At 45.1% G+C, this 14,653-nt stretch overlaps 1 protein-coding gene across 1 annotated transcript in view; it reads left to right on the top strand.

Annotated features, from left to right (window-relative positions):
- The window catches only part of NKAIN2 (Na+/K+ transporting ATPase interacting 2), a gene marked incomplete at its 5' end in the record, with an annotated part of 470,357 nt that overhangs the window by 286,332 nt on the left and 169,372 nt on the right, over positions 1 to 14,653 (top strand). Inside the window, one exon of the mRNA XM_015423828.1 lies at positions 14,364 to 14,564. Coding sequence (XP_015279314.1) covers positions 14,364 to 14,564 — 201 coding nt within the window. The remainder of the gene's footprint in view (positions 1 to 14,363; positions 14,565 to 14,653) is intronic.

The raw sequence follows: 14,653 nt of genomic DNA, 5'->3' as shown, positions 1-14,653 counted from the left end.
CACTCCCACTGTGGCGCCCAGAGCGCCCACGGCCTACCCCCCAACCAAAAAAGCCTCCGCCACCCCCGTGGCCTGCCCCCCCAAAAAGCCTCGCCCCGCCAGCATACTTACCATCCTCCTTCTGCCTCCTCCCAGCCCGAATGAGGGCTGCTGGAAGCAGGGGGCGGGGCTTTGTCATGTGCCACCACCCCCCGGCGCCTCACTCCCGGAGCGCCGTACCGGTGTGTTCTGGCCCCATCCGAGGCCTGGCGACAATCATGAATAATTTAGCATTTTCTGGAATCATAACAGTATGCTACTGTCTTCATATCTTACATAAGAGAGATGTGTTCTACCTGTTCTGTGTTATATGCAGGGGTCATTTCGTAGAAAAAGAGCTAGGGGAACTCATTAGCATAACTCATTAGCATATGCCACACCCCCTGACATCAGGGGCCCGGCGGTGGACCTGCAAGGCCAGCGGGAGTGCGAGGAAGCCCCGCCAAGGCCCTCCCTGGCCCCAGGCAGGCAGGGGTGGGGAGAGGCGGGGAGGAAGCAACTTACCCTCCCTCTTCTCCTGCCTCCTCCTGGCTGAATGAGGGCTGGAAGCAGGGCAGCCGGAAGCAGGGGGCGGGGCTTCATCATGTGCCCCGCCCCCTGCACCTAACCCGGGGGAACTGCGTTCCCCCGCGTTCCCCCCCGAAATGACCTCTGGTTATATGTGTAGATTAACCAAACATTTGTAGAAATGCTTGTATTGTGAATTGTAGCAAGAGGCATAATCATCTTTCTTCCTCTGATCCAGTGGTCTTTCAAGGTATTGGAGCCCCACTATGTACATGAAAGTTGCCAACATGAGACAATTCATGCTTCAGTGATGTGAATGAAGCAGTATCATATACAGGAGTTCCATGTGCACAGTGTAACTCAGGACTGAGGCATCCAGCTTGTTTAATTTTTTTAAAATGATGTTCGTATAAAGAGTCCCAAGAAAGTAGGAGCTAATATACTGGTAAAACTGCATACCATTCAGTGTCAGAATGTGAGAATTTTATAATTTATTCTCAATAATGTCATAATTGACTGTAATGTGCATTGCTCATTGGAGTAATACATTTGCTTTATTGGAGAAATATATATCCTGTTCAAGAAATCTATAATTTGCCAGATTTTACTAAATTGCCAGAAATATTAACTCTGCTAATTTGAGTTCACATTTCCTAACATTTTACAATTTTCTGAAAACCATGTGGGAGGGGAGAAAGGAAGCTCTTGATAGCATTTCCCCCAGCTAGAGTCCTATTGAGTATACCAGCTTTCCAATTCAAAGTAATAAAAGCATCGATCTTCCAGCTCTCTGACACAGTAGTCTCTCTAATTCTACATTAGCACTAAACACAAACAAAAAATTTAGTATAAGAAGCCTCAGGAGACAGTTCAACCACATTTCTGCATTTCCCAAAGCCAAATCAGCTCTTGAAAACTTAATTTAAGAAACTGACACAGACACTGCAGATAGAATGGTAACTCTACCATCAGCTAAATTCTTAAATAAAGTTTTCAATCACTGAATCAGTCTTCAGAAATAGAGTGTTGTTTGTAGCTGTCTTTCCAGCAACTCATTAAAGTCCATTGCTTTTAGTGTTGAAAGCCATCTGGAAGGAAAGGGGGGTGTCAGAGCTGATGGCTGAATAGGTTTTCCTTTTATGGAATCAGTTGATTAACAGCTGGCATGCAAAAAAATGCTTGCTGTGAAACTTCATGGAACTGATAATGGAAACCTTTATCTGTGATGGCCGAAGAAACAAAACTGCGTGGAGGCTGCTGGGTTACTGGAGCAAAGAAGGTACGAGGGCTTTTGTCAGCTGAGGTAGCCTACCAGCTTCTTGAACCTGAGTCAGAGAACTTAGCTTAGCTCATCCTGCATATGGAAGAAGTTGACACCCCTAACACCAACTGTGGTACTACTGCTTCAAGTCACTCTGCCCTTGGCCTCTTGTGGACGAGGATGTTACAGAGTTACTCTTACCCATGGGGGGTGGGTGGGATTACTTAAAACAGGCACATGAAAACCAAAAGTCTCTTTGACTCATTAAAAGCAATGTGTTAGTCATTAAAGCACAAGACTGCATGAAGAATGATCAGTCTCTTCAGTAATCATTTACTACAGGAACCAGTCTTCTGACTGGAATAGGCTTGTCAAGTCCCCCCAGGGGGCGGGGAAACCCCCACCCCAGAGGCCTGTTCCCCGCCAGCAGCGGATCGGGCCTCGGGGGGAACCCTACCCCGACGTGCACATCACCAGGAAGTGACGTTAGGACGCCGGTCACGCTGGGGGCGGGGCCACGACCATCGGAGGGAAAACTCTATGGTTTTCCCTCCGATGGTCGTGGGCCCACCCCCAGCGTGCCCGGCGTCCTAACGTCACTTCCTGGTGACGTGCGAGCGGCACGTGCGTGCTTTGCGCGCGCACACTCCAGTCGCCGCCCGGAAGTCCCCCGCTGTGGCGAAGAAACAACTTGGCAACCCTAGACTGGAAAGAGGCCAGAAGTTTATTTATTCCACTTCTTGGTGAAAACCTTGTATCCAGCTAGGGTTATCCATTGTGACCTGGGAAATATCTGGAGATTTGTGAGCAGTTCCTATAGAAAACTAGTGAGGGAATTCCCCTAGAATCTATAGTAGAGTTTCATCCCTAAACTTGCCATTTTCTCCAGGGAAGCAGGTATCTCTAGTCTGGACATCAGTAGTAATTCTGGAAGAACTCCAGGTCCCACCTGGAAGTTCGCAACCCTAATCCCAGCCAATGATCACTCAATGTTGTCTTTTAAGAACTTTATTTAAAATCATTCTAGTTCCTATTGAACAAATCAAATAAACCAGAATAACAGTTATACAGGAAACACTAGCATATGTAAATGAGATTATAAATAAAAAAGCATACCTCTTTGTCTCCCTACACTACATTTAAAATGCAATTTCTTTCTTCTCAGAAAAGGTAAAATTCACTGCAATGCACATTTGAGAGATTCAGGGTGTGGCTATCACATGACCATCTAATTAGTTTTCTCTAACAGTGTGATGTTAGACATCTCTCAGTATCTCGAAGAATAATTGTTGCCAACTTTGTTCCATTTGTTCTGGGATTTATTCTGGACATAAAACCACTGATTTATACATTATCCTTCTCAAGGCTGAAGCTATAAATGTGGTGGAACAGGGGAAAATTGCATGTTTGCAGATTTACACAGCAATCTAACAGCAAACTCTCAGGCCTACTGTGTCAAAATATCCCAAACAGTTATTTGAAGTTAAAATGCACAACAAAGAGATGCCAAAATGCATCCTCTCCCTGGGCTCCACCCATCCTACACAAACCTCTCCACCATTGTCAACCCTACAAACAAGAGTAAACTCGTATAGAAGCTACCTTTAGGTAGCTGTGTATTTACTGCAGGGTGCCGCTTTCCCCCAAGATCTGGTCCAGAATCAAAATGTCAATGTAAGAATTTCTATAGGGTTGCCAGCCCCCATGTGGGAGTGGAGGATTCCCTGATTGTGGGGGCTCCTGCATGTCATGCTGGCCGGCAGGTGGAAGCCCCACCCCCAACAGCTATGAGCCCACAGGACATCCCGACATGATATCACACAGAAGTGACATAATCACATCAGGGACATCGTGCACTGTGATGTCATCCCACCCCCCACTCCCAGAGAGCTCCCTCCCACCCCCCGCTGGCACCAGGTAAGGATCTGGCAACCCTGAGTTTCTAGGACTTGCACTGGTTCCCCAAGAAGGATGGGAGTTTTAGGCCTACTATAAAACACCCCAGATGCTGCCTACTAATTGTTGGAGGAATGCACATGCTTCCAAGGTCCTAATTATCCAAGCCTTCAAGGACACCAAACAGATAACAGAGTGCAGCAGATGAGATGCGGGGGAAGGGAGGCTGAATACGAGGAGAGGGAGCTGGGTACCCCACACATTCCAAACCATGGCAGCATTAGCTGACATCCTGCTGCCCCAAGGGCCCCCCTCCACCCGTTTTCCCAGGGAACAGAGAATGAAACTCCCAGAGAAGGCGCGGGGCACTAACATCTGACACCTCCACCCACTCCCAATGCTCCGACCCGAAATCCACCCAGTCAGGATGCAAGAGACTTCAAAATGCTGTTCGCCATTCACCATCAGAGGGGGCAGCCGGGGACAATGTGGCCGCCAGACGTTGGGCCCCGGGTCCTTTTTGAGAAGACTGTGGTGAAAAAAAGGATGCACATGTTTTAGATTCTTTGGAAGGGCCGACTCCACAGTCACCTCATTAATCTTACGAGTCACCTCAAACAGGCCCACATACTTCCAATCTAATTTACGACTGGGCTGTAAACCTCTAATGTTTTTTGTAGACACATACACTGAATCACCTGGGTGCACCTCCCACCCCACAGTCCGTTTATTGTCTACTTGCACTTTATAAGCTGCCTTAGCCGCTTCAAGACTCTTCCCCACTAATGGCCATGCCTTATGTAAGTTCTCACACCAATCCGCCACCTCCCCCCCCCTGCACATCGTGTCCCGTGAGGAAAGGCAGGGGATCTCCCTCGTATCCATAAACAGCCTTGAATGGGGACACCAAGTGGAGGAACGGAGGGAATAATAAGTCCACCTAGTCATCTTGCTGGTAGTTTGTGAAACACCATAAGAACAGCATTAGCTGACACTTGTTCATGAACGCAAGTGATGCTTTAGCTTTAAATAGATCCTGGGTCTTCTTTTTAATAAATTTAACACAGAGTAATGGACCACAGGAAAAAAAATAAGTAGACCATACAAATCTATTTTTGATACCTCATGGTTGGATTTTAGTAAGATGCTTTAGATGGGGCTGCCGTTGAAGAAAGCCTGAAAATTTCAAGTTGTACAAAATGTAGCAATCTGTTTGTTTACTGTTTCTAAGCTCAGTATCAAGTGCTGGTTGTTATATTTGAAGTCCTTCATGACCTGGGATCCACATATGTGAAGACTCATCTCTCCATATATGAGCCCCTGTGCTAGCCATGTTCCTTATATGAGCTTTTGACCATCTGTTCCCTCAGGGTTGGAAACTCATCCCCTCCCAGAACCCTTTCTATTACTGCATTCACCTTTTTGAACAGGCTACCAGAGAAAATGGGAAGGGCTTCTTCTCTGAACCCTTTAGGAGAAAAATGAAAGCTGCTTTGTTGTTGTTTTTTTGGGGGGAGTTAGTAGAATTTGAGTTTTCATTGATGTAACTGTGTGCAGGGGGGGTGTTCTAAAAAGTGGAATTTTTATTGTTCATTGTTTTAATGGCATGGGCCCCGGTCACACGGGCCGGATAACACGGGGGGGAGGTGTGGCTAATTGCTCTGGTGCAATTAGAGCTGCCAGAACGTGATCCAACGCGTCGGTGGCAAACCACGGGTCCTGGCCTCCCCGCCTGCGCATTAACGAGGGGCTGGCGCGATCACACTGCAGGAGTCTGGAGGCAGCCCGTGGCAAACCGTTTGCCACTACATATGAGGTAGTTTTTTTTATTGCGCTTTTTCGGCAGTATGCCACGGGTTGGCCATGGGTGTGCTCCACTTGCCAGATGTTGCGGTGTGATCGCACCCCGATAATCCACTCACCACCCATGGCTCTCCCGCGGCAAATTCGCCGTGTGACCGGGATTATGAATTGTTAGTTGCCTTGAACCCATGCTCAGGGAAAGGCAGGATAAAAATGTAAATTAATAAATCAGGTTTACTGCTGACATTAGAGAAACCATTCCTTGCTCCCCCCACCCATGCTTTATATTGTCAAAACTGACACTACAGCAACCATGCACACATGAGGATCAGTGGACCAGGACTAGTGATCTGAATTCAGTACTGTAACACATGGTTTTATACAAACTTCTCATTATCCAAGTGTTTAAGGGGCTTCTTTCATCCATTCCTAAAAAAGAAAATACACAGCATCCAGAATTTGGCTTGTAAATGTGACACATTTGAATGTGTCCTTTAAGTTTAATGACACATTTAAATTTTAAATTATTGTTTTCTTTGTCCCTGCCCTTGAATAGATTATATGCAGTGGAACCTCAAGATTGTTTTTAATGGCCATAAATATTTAGGTGGTTTGTGTCATTCCTCAGTCGCTACACAGAAGATGATTATGACATACTCACAATGTTAGCTTTTGGGTGCTGCATTTTTAAGCCTCCAATGACCTTTCGTTTTCCACAGTAATTGCAATATTTCTCAGTCTGTTTGGACAATGCCTGCAGGATAGGAAGAACTGCAGGTCCTATTTTCTATGAACTTTCTATTTTTAACTAGTACATGATGGATTCAAAAAGATCTTTGCTTTTTAAAAAATTGTAAATCAGTTGCTACTTTAATATGCAGCTTGGTTTCAACAGAGACTGATTCCTCTTCTCTATGGAAATAGATTCTGTGCCAACTGTGGTGCTCTACCAGTTACCTCTCTCTTAAATCTCACTTTTCCTCTGTTAATAAGATGAAATAGCTGGTATGTGCTGTCAAAACCTTGGGGTGTCACTGCGAGCTCCAAGGGGAAGGGGAAGGAGTTCTCACATCCTGGAAAGGTTGACACAAACAGTGACAGTTCTAATATCTGGGCCATCTAGCAAAACAACCTATGAAATGGTCCTCAGATACCTCAGGACTGGTCTCAGGTACAAATGGGTCCTAAGAGGATGAACCCCTGATTTTCTGCCTGAACCAAACCAATGTGAAAACTAAGCACTAACATTCAAACCTCTCTAACAAAGGAGAAACTTGTAGTTGGCCTTTGTTCCTGACTGTTGCTGACAGGTGATGAGAACTGAATCACAGTTCTTGTCACTTAGCCAACAAGAAACGCTTGTGTTGATTAAAAGCAATGTCCCAACAGTGGCATGATTTTCCATCCTTGGATTTTGGGGATCCTTAGCTCCCTTGTTTTCTCTCCATCTCAATATGACGGCAAAACCTTCTCCCAAATTATCACATCAGTGTACCTTGGTGTAAATAACTTTGATATTTATAAAGCTTTGAGGGCAGAAGTTCACTTGAGCTAGAAATCATCAAGGTCTAGTACAGTGGGTCTTAACCTTTAATCCACTATCACCTTCCCCCAAAGTATACAACATTATCTCCTCCCTATTTATTAATTAAAATATGTACATGCCACCTTTCCCAGCAACCACAGCAACTTACAGTGGCTTACAAAACATCTGGACCCTCAGGTAACAGACAACTAATTTTTTTTTGGGGGGAGATAATAAAAACACAGCTGTAAAACTTTCCCTCAAAGCACTACCCTCCTTATGAAATTAACTGTAAAATAACAACCTTGAAAGAACTTACTTGATTTCTTAAAGTGAGCATTTCAGGGGACCTCCACAAAGGAGGAGGAGGAGGAGATTGGATTTATACCATACCCTTCACTACCCAAAGGAGTCTCAGAGCGGCTTACAATCCCTTTCCCTTCCCCTCCCCACAACAGACACCCTGTGAGGTAAGTGGGGTTGAGAGAGCTCTTTGCGAACTGCTCTTGAGAGAACAGCTCTGAAAGAACTTATGACTGACCCAGTGTCCATGGGGAATCAAACCTCGTTCTCCCAAATTAGAATCCACACTCATACGCTACACAAAACTGGTGCCAGGTCCCCTTGTCCTTCTAGCAGGGTGATTTGGGGGGCATTCTGGGGGTGGGTGGGGATGCCCCAAGCTCCGTGGCCACCTGCAGCCATCCCTCTCTTCCTTGGGAAATCAGCCCACATGCCATGGCCCTCACGCCACTCACAAAAAGTCCCTTTAGAGGGTATTTTTGTGAGCAGAGCTGCTACCTGCAACAGCCCTCTCCCTCCCTGCTGAAAGATTGAAAGGGCCCCCCAGCTGATTGGCGGGCTACATGCTCCCCGCCAATCAGCTGAAGAGAGAGGGGTGGCCACGGCTTGGGTTGGGGCTTGGGGGTGGGGCTTCCCCTGCCGGCTAGCTGGGTGGGGTGGATTGGAGCCCTCAGAAACGGGGGAACCCGGACTTGGGGGCTGGCAACCCTACTTCCACATGTCCTTGAGAGGGTAGTCCAAAACACAAGAGCTGCCACTGAAAAAGAGGGGGCCTGTACAGGCAGTTTAAATGAAAGGTTCACCTAGAAGGAAGTACTAGGAACATCTGAGGTGGTCAACAAACACATAACAAGCACTTAATATAAGTATTTATGATATGTATGTATATGATATACAGATAACAGGTATATTATTTCACGAGAACCTTGTACCCGACGGTTGTTAGCCACCTCCTTAATGTTAGGCTTCATTTCTATCTGTTGTTATGTGCCATTTTTCCTCAAGAGCTGATGGAAGAAATCTAGAATGTGTGATTTCGTCCTCAGAGCTAAAGTGATCAGCATAAAACAACTCTCCTTTGCTTGCTGTAAGGAGCCATTGCAAGTGGGAATAAGGGGCTGCCTAGAATCTTAAATGCCCCCATTTCCTCCCCTTAGTTCTGAATGCCCCCCAGACCTGTCCAACGCCTGCTCTGAATCTTTGGTCTAGCTGTTCAGGGCCAAGGTTCAGCTCTGTCTATAGTAACCTATGTGCACTAATACTTGAACTGAGGCTTTGAGTGTTCAGAAATACGGAGATAATTGAGAGATACAGATCAGATTTACCACATCACTGAAGAGAAATGTCTTCAAAGCACTTCTAGGCAAGTTTGAAGCCTAAAATCTCCCAGTTTAGACATTAAAAAACACAACAGTATGTCATCTCTTTGCTCTTAGCCATGGACATATAGTAGCTCTTATATGCCTGATTGCTGTTCAGGGCTTTTTTTGTAGAAAACGCCCAGCAGGAACTCATTAGCATAATAGGCCACACCCAACAACAGATATCCATTAGCATATTAGGCCACACCCCTGATAGCACAGCTCATTAGCATATTAGGCCATAGCCCACATGTTACCAGAAGTGTGGTCATCCAACCACACCCACCTTTTGCTTCTTATTCTGTTTACTTTGTTGTCAAAACCCTGGGCTTTTTTTGTAGCAGGAACTTCTTTGCATGTTAGGCCACACACCCCTAATGTAGCCAATCCTAATGAGTGTCTGCTGTTAGGTGTGGCCTATTATGCTAATTTCCTGCTGGGTGTGGCCAACTCAGGAGCCAGCCGGAACTCCGTTCCTGTGCGTTCCTGCCCAAAAATAGCCCTGGCTGTTCTCATTCTGGGAAGCTGTTAACAGATTTTGTTACAGGGAGTAGAACAAACCATCTTCTTCCATGTTCTGCCTAGGTTGAAGAGAATGTGCTAAATTTTCAGTAATTCCTCCACTAGCCAGCTCCCTAGCCTATTGTCATAGTGAACCTTTTGGTGGCCAATGAAACCACCCCTTATTATGGTTTCCCCCCTCCCCCCTAGGATCTCTCCTTTGGACACTTATTTCTCTCCCCATATAGACAGAAAGCAGTTTAAAAGTTTGAGAGCTCCTGCACTAGAGTACTGTATAGTTCACATTTTTATCCTTAATACACTTGTAACCTCTATCAATTATTTATTAATGCTTTATAAAATATTTATAAAATGGAACCTTGCCACAAAGCAATTTGCCATCTTGGCTGTTGTTAAAACATTTCACATATTAATTGAAGCAAATGTCAAGTGCAGGGAGCCAGGCAACCAATGTATGCCTTTTTCCCTTGTTGCACAGTTATAGATTCATTTATATCTTATTTTCTATATTCAGTTATTCATTATTGCTTATAAGACAATATTGCTTATAAGACAACTTTTGAAATACTCAGAGCTATAGATCCATAGCTGAGCTGAGCTTAAAATGCAATGTGGAATTTATGATTAAACATATTCGGATGGCCTCATTTTTCATACCCGTATATTAATACTGTATCTAACGGCAATTCTGACGTTCATGCAGAAACAAAGATGTTGCCCTGCTAGGCCTATAGTACTTACAGAATAACAAGCATAGTAATCCAGATCCTTTGAGAGCTGATATGGCATAGTGGATAGAGTGTTGGACTAGGATCCTGGGAAATCTGGATTCAAATTGCCACTTCTACCCTGGAAGCTTGCTGGGTGACCCTGGGCCCATCACATACTATCAATCTGATCTACCTCTCAGGGTTGTTGTTCTGAGAAAATGGAGGAGGGAGAGTGATGTTCTAAGCAGCTTTGAGCTCCAACTGGGGGGGGATCAGGAAAGAGAGAGATTAGGGTTGTCGAACCCCTGATGGGGGGCAGAGATTTACCCGCTTTCTGGCACTTCAATCCTCCACCAGCCAGGTGGCTGGCAGGGGAGTCCTGCCCCTAAAGAGCCCTGTCACGCCCAACGTGCCCAGCGCAGTAATGTCACCTAGAGATGTCATCATCATGCCAGGCAAATTGTGTTTGGATGCTCTGGCAGTTGGGTAAAACCTCTATGGTGACCATAGGGCTGCACTGGAGCCCCCTGCCAGCACTCAGGTAAGACCTGGTGCTAGACAGACAGACAGATGGATGGATGGATACAAATGCAATGCTTATGCTGAGCAGGTCTACCAGTATTTTACATTTTCATAAAAGCAGGTGCCTGCTCTCCTGTCCAGTGAGAAAGGCCAGGGCCATATTTTGTGATGTTGTGGATCTTACAGGAGCTCAGAACAAGGTAAAAGAGCTCTGCATTCCGCCAGTAAGATGTGGAATGATGCAATCCTCAGGGTTCCAATCTGACTCAACATTCAGCAAGGCTCCACAGGGTGCACTGCCAGATGACAAATCCATTTACTCGTAGTTAAATTATACCACAGAATGGTATGAGTTGGCCTATCAAGGATGAAAATTAAACCTGAGCTGTAGCAGTTTTTCTAGTCTGTTTTTACTTTTATTACCTAATTTTCTTTCTCATGACATTTACTTTCATTACCTCAATTTTTCAGGCCCTTTTCAACTGGCCCCATCAACATTTCATCTATGTTATGCAGACCCTATAACTGGGGTGTCAAACATAAGGCCCGGGGGCCAGAACTGGCCCATCCAAGCTCTTATGCAGCCCACAAGCAACTAGTGCAAGGGAGGGAACAGGAGACTGCTCAGGGGGGAGTGGGCAGAGCCATTCTGATTGTGGCTCCAGCCTGACAGAACAACCTCGTCTGCAGCAGTCAAGTAGTGTGGGAGCATCCGCCCAGTGCCGCACCACTGGCTCTCCAGTCCACCCATATGGGTTTTCGTTTGCACCCCTCTCCCAGCCCATTGGGCCTTGCAGTGAGGATACAACAACTTGGAGCCTACCAGCTGCTGTCCTTTATACAGTTTATATCTCTGGTACCTGGCATTACGTTTCATGGCACACATGGCCCGGCCCAGCAAAGTGACATTTATGTCAGATCTGGCCCTCATAGCAAATGAGTTCAACACCTCTGTCCTACAAGTTATTAGATAAATGCCCTGAAAGCTGGTTTTATGATTCCAGAGCATATTGCAATCCATTAGATAGCCCTCAGGACACAGCCATGGAAGAAAACTCAGGAGCCTATACATTCTCGAAGCATACTTGAGGAAGCTTGAGGATGCTCCTGGTTTGCTGAACTTAAGTTCAAGCAAAATCTATTTAAATACTTTATCTAAACCCACCTCAAACCTGCATTAGAGGCCCTGCCCCTGCAGACATATGGGCTAGAGAATGGGTTTATCTTAAATATAGAATGGGACTGTTGCCTAAGCTTTAGATCAGGTTGTGGTCACACAGGCTCAGGAATCACACTTTTTCCTTGCTCCAAAAGCTTCAGGAGCTTTTCTGAACTGTGCCTGTAGGCTAAATTAGGAACTGCTCAGTTCCCCCAAAGCCTTAAAAGCTAGCCTTTGGGAGGGCTTGCCCAACTTTGGGCTGTGGTGAGTGTTGCAGACTCAAATAAAAGCTGAGGAATACTTTGGTTTTTCTTATGATTTGCTGAAGCTTTCCATCATCAGACATGCAAGTTTCAACTCAAAACTAAAATCTGGCTTGGCTGCACTGGAAATAGCTTCACTTACGGCAGTCAGAGTTAAAATCCACTAAGGATATGAGCCACTTGTAATACTAATGTAGCCATTTAGAGCCTCTTGTATGCAAACCTTTTTTTCCATGATAGTGTTCTGTGTACACAAGAGCCCTTTCCCTTGTGCACACTGAGTGTTTCCATCTCATAGAAATGAATGCTGGTCAAGTCTTTTCTCTTGAAATAAACATTGAAGCCACAGAAGTAGGAACATTGTCAGCTATACACTATCCACTAAATTGTTTCCTTGTTTGTTGACCTCCCTGGAGTTGACATACAGAGGGAACAAACAGTTGCTCTGCCCGCTACTCCAAACATCTGTAGTATAGCTAGGGTTGCCAGTCTCCAGGTGGTGGCTGGAGATCTCCTGGGATTACAACTGATCTCCAGGTGACAGAGATAAATTCTCCTGGAGAAAATGGCCACTTTGGAATGTGGGCTCTCTGGCATTTAGCCCCTTCCCTCCCCAAACCCTTCCCTCCTCAGGCTTCACCCCCAAAATCTCCAGGTATTTCCCAATCCAGAGCTGGCAACCCTAAGCATCGCCCAGACAGAGTTCACTTGCCTCTGAAAGATAACTCAGAACAGACCCAGCAAGTTCTGCTGCTGTTGGCTCCCCCCACACACACACACACACACAGAGATACTCTTTGTCTTGGATCTCCCTTGGCAAACAGTGTGTCAGCGTGATCTCCTTCATCCTATTGAATAAAGCCAACACCTAAATTGTCCAGTATAATCAAACACCAAATAAGATTAATTTTAGCACATTTTACAACTCCCCCCTCCAGTTTGTGACTGTGCTAAATCTACTTTAATACACTACTTTTTATTACCAGGGCTTTCAGATATCACAAGGATTTACAAAAGGATCAGCATGCTCACACGAAAGAAACAAAACTTGCACAGATGTAGTTTTCTGCCTTAAAGAAGAAGCAACTTTTTGTTGAATTGGAATTGTAAATTCATCCTCAACGTGGAAAGAGCACAATATTGACATGCCCCCAAAGTATCAGCAGTTCCTGCTACAGCTTCAAGGCAGCTGTTTCTCAGAACAGCATTTGAAACACAGATGTTGAACAGAAAACATACGGCAGCCACTCTAGGGAAGGTCTTTTATATCACTGTAGACATTATTAGAGTCCACTAAAATGCGTTCAGTCAGGGGTATGCACAGGGGTATGTAACTAACAGTGTTTTGGCCGCAAAAAATCCTTAGTGCTCAAAAGCAATGGATGTAAAGAATAAGAAATGAACCCACTGCTCTGGTATTTTACCAGGTGTTGTTGTTTTTTTGTCACTAATAAGCAGAGCCTAGGCTGTGCCTGCACTGTACATGTATTGCCTACCAGATGATCAGCACTGTCAGACTTGATAGCATCAGTTGCTTGTTAGGTGTTGTAGGAAGCAGGAGCTGGTTTCAGACAGTTCTTCGGCCGCTGTCTCTCTCACATGATATTTATTTCATATTTTCACCCTGCTTTCAGCCAACCCCCCCTCCCCTGCCACCCAACTTCCAAAGTGGTTTATAGCAATTTAAAAATTAATGCAGAAACTGGTAGCCAGAGATGACGGTGCTGATCAGACTGAGGGTGGGTGGGATTTTGCCTCAGGGGCAACTGCAAGAGTACTGTCTTCCGCAGTGCTGAGTTACCTTCACAGGGGTCTTCACAAATTTCCTGAATATCAACAATAAAAACAGTGGGGAAGTATGAATGATATGTGGGAATTATGAGATTTGGAGAAGCTATTTCTGACAAGAGATTCTTTCTCTTTGCATGACTGAGCACACGTGCAGCTTTCCTTTCTCTAGATATTCCTTTGTACTGTATGTGCCATCTGTTGGCAGACTCTGTTGTCAGTGAAAATACATGAGACAGCCACAGTGCCTTGGGAAATAGCTTTCGGCAATAAGTGTTATCTTACAAAATGTTTGGAAAAATCATAGAATACGGTTGCATATAAACAATTTTTGAAAGCAGACAGCAAAGTGATGAGGACTGGGAGCGACTGCTATGACATTTTGCACTATGGGCCCCCACCTGCACTATACATTTGTTTGTTCCTGCTTTGAAACAAAACGGGGTCAAGACAGTGAACATTTTGAAAACTGGATTAGGAATTCAGATTAAAATTTAAACGTCAGTGTTCAGATCTGCAATGTGAAATTAGATTTTTATGTCCATCCTTGCTTCACTTTGCATACAGATAACAACCTTATCTAATTACATCAGAACCTTGCTTCACTTTGCATACAGTATGGATCCAGATAACAACCTTATCTAATTACATCAGCAGATTGAAACTAATTCCTTGATTTCTTTTTTTCGTCTTCTTTTTCACAGGAATCAGATCTTATTTTGACTTTCAATATCTCAATGCACCGTTCTTGGTGGATGGAGAATGGGCCTGGCTGCACAGTGACATCTGTGACCCCAGCCCCGGACTGGGCCCCAGAGGACCATCGCTACATCACTGTCTCAGGGTGTGTTCTTGAATACCAATACATAGAAGTGGCTCACAGTTCCCTACAGATCTTTCTGGCAGTAAGTATACAGCTGATCATTCTTTTGATGTAGAATAACCAAGGCAGCTGCCTACTCCATGATCATTCTTTTGATGTAGAATAACCAAC

Source organism: Gekko japonicus, unplaced genomic scaffold, assembly GCF_001447785.1.
Source record: "Gekko japonicus isolate JY-2015 unplaced genomic scaffold, Gekko_japonicus_V1.1 scaffold186, whole genome shotgun sequence".
Classification (NCBI taxonomy): Eukaryota; Metazoa; Chordata; class Lepidosauria; order Squamata; family Gekkonidae; genus Gekko; species Gekko japonicus.
The sequence above is the reverse complement of the archived record's forward strand: the minus strand, read 5'-3'. Positions and strand labels throughout refer to the sequence as shown.